The 7,529-nt window shown below is 38.0% G+C and overlaps 1 protein-coding gene across 2 annotated transcripts; it reads left to right on the forward strand.

Annotated features, from left to right (window-relative positions):
- The first annotated feature begins 2,223 nt into the window (after positions 1 to 2,223).
- Positions 2,224 to 7,270, forward strand: LOC113038932 (profilin-2-like). 2 transcript variants are annotated; one of them, XM_026196752.1, is made up of 3 exons: positions 2,224 to 2,567; positions 4,094 to 4,286; positions 5,569 to 7,270. In XM_026196752.1, the coding sequence occupies exons 1-3, from the start codon at positions 2,439 to 2,441 to the stop codon at positions 5,664 to 5,666; spliced, it is 420 nt and encodes a 139-aa protein (XP_026052537.1). In that variant the 5' UTR covers positions 2,224 to 2,438; the 3' UTR covers positions 5,667 to 7,270. The 2 variants fall into 2 exon arrangements, with proteins under 2 accessions (XP_026052537.1, XP_026052541.1); XM_026196756.1 differs by lacking the exon at positions 5,569 to 7,270 and adding an exon at positions 5,233 to 5,504.
- The last annotated feature ends 259 nt before the right edge of the window (positions 7,271 to 7,529 follow it).

Raw genomic sequence — 7,529 nt, forward strand, 5'->3', positions numbered from 1 at the left:
TGTGTGAAAAGAGAAAAATATGAGCTAGAAAAATCAACGGCATTTAAGTTTTAGGTTTCAGATAATTTATTAGATGTTTAATGACAACATACGTCTGAAAGAGCAGATTCTATTGTATAATTTGATATATGACATTAACTTAACGTTCACAAAAATTATATAAACCAAAAATGGAATAGCTGACCTGATGGGGAGGGTGTTGTTGTTGTTTTTTAATTTAGCCTGTTTTTTATTTATTCTTCAGAAGTTAGCTGTTCTAAATTTAAAATGTTTCCTTTTTTTAACTTTTTGGATTAAAAAGCTTATAATGAAATGGGCTGGAGTTGGGGGAAGACTGCAGGCCTGGTATTACAATTATTTTAACATGACATGATTAAAAAAAAAAAAGTACATTTATTTAAAAAATATATTAATATAAAAAAACGTAATGTCCTGTACAGTTTATTGCCTTGAGATGCCTCTCAGATGACCCTTCATCACTGGGCTTCCTGATGAAATGATATTTAACATTTAATATTTACAATTTGCCTAAAGGCAATGTGTATAGGCAAATGAGAATACATTTTGACCCATATTTGGGGTACTAAATAAGAATCCCTTTTTTAAAGTTCACCCAAAAATGACACATCATCTCAAACTTATATGACTTTATTTCTTTTTTGGAATGTAAACAATTATTTTTTTGAGGAATGTATAATGAGGGTCCATACAATGGATATCAATACCATTAGAGTTTTTATCAATGTTTTGAATTTGATTTTGTTTTTACATGTTCCATTCCATAACATTGTGTGGGTTTCCATTATTATTATTATTATTTAAATGTCTAGTACAAATGTTTTAGTAGCTAGTTAGCCTAACTAACTAACCCTGGGAAGTAATGTAACCAGAACTGTTTGGTAATCATCATAGTTCAAAATATTTGAATTTACATTTACATTTATTAATTTAGCAGACGCTTTTATCCAAAGCGACTTACAGATGAAGACAGTGGAAGCAATCAAAAACTACAAAAAGAGCAATGAAATAAGTGCTATAACAAGTCTCAGTTAGGTTGACACAGTACACGTAGCATGGGATTTTAACTAATATAATAAATAAAAAGAAAACAGATAGAATAAAAAATAAAAGAATAGAGCAAGCTAGTTAGAGATCTTTACACATACACACACACACACATACACAATTGCATAATAAAGGAAAGGTAGGTAGATTTTTTAAAGAATAGAATTAGAATAGTGAGTGTTAAAGTAAGAGGGTCAAATAAAGATGGAAGAGATGTGTTTTAAGCCGATTCTTGAAGATGGCTAAGGACTCGACTGCTCGGATTGAGTTGGGGAGGTCATTCCACCAGAAGGGAACAATTAATTTAAAAGTCCGTAAAAGTCACTTTGTGCTTCTTTGGGATGGCACAATCAAGCAACGTTCACTTGCAGAACGCAAGCTTCTAGAGGGCACTTTTTTCACAATTTGTGTTAAAATATAGCTTTGGAAAACCATAGGGGTGAGTAAAAGATGACAGGTTTTTTTTATTATTTTTTTTATTGATACTTTCCTGAAATAACGGAACTCATCATATTGAAAAATAATACAAAAACTAACTAATTCATGAGTCATAATGATGAAAAAAAAACACTTTAGCTCTGTGGCCTCAGTTGGACCTACGTGTGGGTCAAATATTGCATCATCATAATTATGTTAAAAAATCTATAAGTGGTGGAGCATAAAAATAGATATATATGGTATCTTTTAAAAGCTCAGAACCTCAGCTTTCATTAAAACCCAATCACTTTTGCATTTTTGTTATATGAGAAAAGATTTTAAGGTCTGAATTTGATATCAAAGTTTTTCTTCAAAATGACACTATTGTCACGTATCTGTGAGCATGCATGGTCAAACGACACAGTAATAGGTCTCAGATCTGCAAATCAAAACATGCAATTCAGCCAAAAACTTTTATTACTCTTAGTTTGGATTATATGCGTTTATAATAACATTGTTAATATATACAATATTATATATGCAATATTCCATCACTGTGTTGAAATTCAGTTTTTTGGGGGGAAATTGAGACCATTTTTATCATTTTTCTCCAGTGTATGTGGGTAGGGCGCTCTTTTAAAAACTACGCGATGTTTGAAAGCAATTACATCTTGATAATGAGACTGAGCTGACGTTTTCATATCAGAGGGTCTATTTTCATCCAGCGTCGCAGTGGCGGCGGTGAGTCGTCTGCGCGGAGGGATATAGCGCGGGACTACACCCAGCGCTGTCTGAGTCGGTCGGCTTTCTTTCCTGCCCGAGCTGAGATTTCACACGAGCCAGACAGCACAGGAGACGCCAAAACCCTCCATCCGCGAAACTTTTAGCACTTGTAGCGTTATATCCACTCCAGTGGGTGCAGTTCGTCCTATACATCCTTTCAAATCACAGAAAAAATGTCTTGGCAAAGCTACGTGGATAATCTGATGGCGGATGGCAGCTGCCAGGATGCCGCCATTGTTGGCTACACGGACGCCAAATACGTTTGGGCATCGTCAGAGGGTGGTACTTTTAGCGGTATAACGGTAAGATTATGCTAGATTAGCACCCGTTGTGTGGTTAACGCTTCGTTTTCATTGAATTCGGGGTGTGATTTGTGTTGTAGGGCGAGCGGAGGGATTCGGGTGTTAGCAAGCTAGTCATCTTTAGCACGCGTGCACGGGGAGCCGGTCTCGTGCCCAGCGCGAGCAAACCGATTAAGCGTTTATCTCAATAAAATCAACACTAGTTATTGTGTTTATAATTAAAAAAGCTGCAACGGTACAACCAAACCTCACTGTAACTCCTACAAAAAAAGCGAGAGGTCGGAGTGAACTGAAGTGTTTCTCCTGAATGGATCGAGGCCCGGATGAAAGCACAGGGCTGTGGCCACGGCCTCTACACTTCATTACTCATATCACAATAAAACACATTATGATTATCTAATGACCCTAGTTAACGTGCAACCGCTGTATAGCCGAGTCCACGCAGCAAGTTCACTTTAGATTTCGACGACTTTCATTGGATGCAAACCGGTCTGACTTTGATTAAATCACACATTTTCTCTTGCATTATTCAGCAATATCGATTCCCACCATATCTAGCGCGGGGTGCATTGTGTTTATGTCATAAGTCCTTCAGATGCACAGATCTCCTCGCTAGATCGTTGATACTTCCAGAGATCTTTCTCGGTCTGATCAGTTTTTAGATGAACTGCACGCTTAGGACGTGAGAGGAGGAAGTTCAGTCCTGTGCTTCAAGTTTTCCCGACAGGAACACAAAGATGGCGCTCACTGTTAGTGTTAGAGCACCTCCAGCCTGAACTGTGCTGTTATCATTGAGCTGTAAAAAAAATACCCCCCCCCCAAAAAAAGGTAGCTCAACCTAAATTGCTATTTTGAATGGGTTAGATTGCTTGCACTCATGGCATGCTGATGCATGCAAATAATCAATTCAGGTTTTCTACAAAAGTATCTACAGCTTGTGTGACCTGCATGATACTAAACCTTACTTAAAGGGTTAGTTCACCCTAAAATGAAAATTATCATTTGTCGTTCCAAACCCGTAAGACCTCTGTTTATCTTCTGAACACATTTTAAGATATTTTAGATTTAGTCTGAGAGCTCTCAGTCCCTCCATTGAAGCTGTGTGTACGGTATACTGTCCATGTCCAGAAAGGTAAGAAAAACATAATCAAAGTAGTCCATGTGACATCAGAGGGTCAGTTAGAATTTGTTGAATCATCGAAAATGCATTTTGGTCCAAAAAGTACAACTTTATTCAGCATTGTCTTCTCTTCCGGGTCTGTTGTGAGTGTGACCGTTGATGTACGATGCTGCTGACGTGTTTTCTGGTGCGCCCAATAACAAAGATAACACATCAGCAGCGCCACTGCAGTGTTGTGAACACGATCACAACAGACCCGGAAGAGAAGACAATCTTACGGGTTTGGAACGACATGAGATAATGACATGAGTCATTAATTACATGATTTTCATTTTTGGGTGAACTAACCCTTTAATGATCTGACTATTCAAACAAGTGTCTTTTTTTTCAATGCTTAATTTTTCAGCCTGATGAAATCGATATCATTGTTGGCAAAGACCGAGAGGGCTTCTTCACCAGTGGGCTGACTCTAGGGAAAAAGAAGTGCTCTGTGATCAGAGACAGCCTTCCGTTGGAAGGGGACTGGACGATGGACATCAGGACAAAGAGTCACAATGGAGAGCCGACATACAATGTTTCCATAGGCAGAGCTGGCAAAGGTAAACTATACGAGTGATGTGTTTATTTTAGCACACAAATAAGCATTTGATCAGTTATCTATGTCTGCTCAGAACAGGTATTAGTATAGATTAGCCTGGGAAATGTCTAATTCCTTACGATTTTTCATAACTAATTTAAGAAAATGAGCCTTAGTGCTGAGACGTGCCCACTCATACAGTCTGCCTTTGTGGTCCTCTTTTTGAATATAAGGAAGGTATAGTTTTAAGCCAGTGTAATCTTCTGTCCCCCACTCATCCTTTCTGAAAAACACCCAAGCGCTGGATTTCAGCGCTGTGCATGTACAAGCTTTTCTTGATCTAACAGGTTTCTTAAACCGCGTGTGAGATTTTCCTTCTCCCTATCACTGTTTAATGAATCCGACCCTGAGCTATCAATCTTCTGGTTGTGCGGTAAACACCCCTCCACACCCTATTATCTAAGTTTGATAAATCATCAGGGCGCTAGTCAAGTGGACACTGATTATTTGATATACAATCCCTTTTGGTTTTAGAGATCTGACTGAATAAACAAAGATGGGTTGCTTGTATTACACCCAGCGTGTTTAACACGCGTTCAGTACACAACACCGCATCAGTGTGTTCCTACGAAAGCTAAATAATTCTAAGAGATTTAGGGTGTGTGTGTGTGTGGGGCAGTCGAAGGTCCTTAGGAATGTGGCAGCGTCAAATTCCTCTTCCTATTTCCTCTTTCCTGTACACTAAAATATCTCTACAAAGCTCAAGCGGCCAACTTCAGACTTTACTTGTCAAAATCTCTGATTAACTTTCCTCTACTTGGTTGCTTTTAATGGTGAAGCGCATGTGCATGCAAACACTTCTGATTGCAATTGTGATTCTCTTACTCCTCTGTTTCATGATTGTTCCCTTTTTTCCCCCTAACCACGGCACTTCTCAACTTTCCCCTTCTCTATTTCTTCTCTTTCAGTCTTGGTTCTTGTAATGGGCAAAGAAGGGGTCCATGGAGGCGGATTGAATAAGAAGGCATACTCAATGGCAAAATACTTGAGGGATTCAGGGTTCTAATGTAATTAAGCTTGTTTAGTTTCACTTGAGGGACAGAAAGAAGAAAGAAGTTTGCTGTTAAGCTTTCTCCTTCAAGCAGTTAATGTCTTGGAAAAATTTAATAGCAATCAAGGAAAGAATGGTGATAATATCCTATAATGTCCCCGTGTCATCGGGGGGAAAGACTTTTTTTTTTTTTTTTTTTTTTTTTTTCAGTTTTGTTCATTTGTCATCTTTTTTCTTTCCTTATGTACTCCAGTGTTGGTTATAGTCATGGGAAAGGAAGGTACCCACGGAGGATCGCTCAACAAGAAAGCATTTAGCATGGCTGAGTACCTGAGGAAAGTAGGATACTAAAGCAGCCCCTTCCCATCCATCCACACAGCAGCTCACTTTAATACACCGCTCCACACTTCCCACCCACTCACCCTCATCCTCGCCCCCTTTTTGTCAACTTGACAGCACTACCAGAAAAGTTAGTAGATGCATCCATCATTGTCTTTCTCCAAATCTATCTGTCCATTTTTTTTAATGAAGTTCTCCTTTTGTTTAATGCTCCATGTCCTTTAGTTGATCTTTTGTGTGCCACACTAAATCAAGCATGTTGGTTTTATGAAGGTTCAATCACAAACACTACTGTACATACCATAGGTGTAAAAATGAAGGTTTTTAAAAAAGAATTGGACGACCCAAATTGTGTAAATTCACAAGTTAAGGCACTACATTGTCCATTTTTTTTTCTTAGGCACTGCTAATGAACCAGCTTAGATAGATTGACGCCTCTCGAGTGCTTTGAGCCCTTGCTGAGCTCTCATGGTCTTCCTTGTATACAGCATGTCCAGGATGGAACAAGTGCATGCATATCTTTTAGATCAATATCACATTTTCCAGTAGCTAACCACACCACCTTGTCTCAGCTTTGAGAATGAAGTTAACCAGTCACGTAACACTTTTCTTTTTTCTTATTGTTATTGTTTTTCTATTCTTTTCTTGGTTTGATCCTGAATTCATTTAGTAAGCACATCTTCCCCTGCCCTTGTGAACTGCACCACTTTTGCCCCAGCTACTATTACATGCCCTCGACCTTCTTTAGTTTGAAAACCTTAAATCAAATGCTTTTGCTGTTGTATTTGGATGTGGTCTTGTAAGTCATTGGTCTAATGTTGGAATATGTTGAGTGTGGTGGCAGATCAGCATTTACAAGGTTTGGGTTAAGTTGTTTCTCAAGAGCCTTTGCATCCCGGACTCTGTATGGACATTCCATCACTACAATAGCTCGGCCACTTATAATTTTTGTTTGCCAGCTCCTGTAAAATGTATTTCTTCTTGTCCTTTTTTTTTTTTTTTAAGACAAAGTGCTGCCATCCCAATGTACCTCTGGTTCTGTCCATTTCACTTTGGGTTCTCTAATAGGACCAATTTTTTTGTTGCATCCAATGGGATTAACAGAATTGCTCCAAACTATTGTGAAGGATGACTGCTAGCTTCATCTGTTGCCGACTTTATAACACTAAATTTTCCACACTTCAGATACACAATGTAACACCAAGCTCATTTGTATTAAACACTATTACTGGCTTAACAGTTTGAAATTAAAAATCAAATGTATATCTACCTGAAAATTCCTCTCATGAATGTCTTGAATAGATGAAATGGCAGTCTTATTGTTAACGTGTCACCTTAAACATTTTTGACTTTTAATCCGTTATTTTCAAGAATGAAACCATTTGGAAGTCATTGCCTTGTAAACTACTTAATTGCGATGTATCAAACTGTCATAGCACGGTACAAATGCTTCATTAAATAGACAAAAAAAAAAAAAAAAAAAGATGCTGAAGTAAACTGTGTACACTAACTTTTTTTTTCTGGGATATGGTGGTATTAGTTGGAAAAAGATCACTAGTTGAAGTCAGTTGTATTGTGGAAACTTGTTAAATAAAGCTGTGTATCCTGTGCCATAATGTAGATCTGATCTGTTGCTACTGTGAGATGGATTTTAACTGCTGCCCTTGAGAGGAGTCGATTCTTCAGTGGCACCTTTGGGCTATTTGGCATCAGTTCAACCTCCAGGGCATGTGGAAAAAATGTACAGATTAAAGAAAAGATAAAATTGTCTAATTCTCTCCCTTCTTACATTAGACCAGCTGATATTCAACTCAATTAAAGTGCAAGGAAAGAAAAAAAATGCCATGATTTAACCACCTTGTTTACAGACGGATC

This window comes from Carassius auratus, chromosome 2 (assembly GCF_003368295.1).
Source record: "Carassius auratus strain Wakin chromosome 2, ASM336829v1, whole genome shotgun sequence".
In the NCBI taxonomy this organism is placed as follows: Eukaryota; Metazoa; Chordata; class Actinopteri; order Cypriniformes; family Cyprinidae; genus Carassius; species Carassius auratus.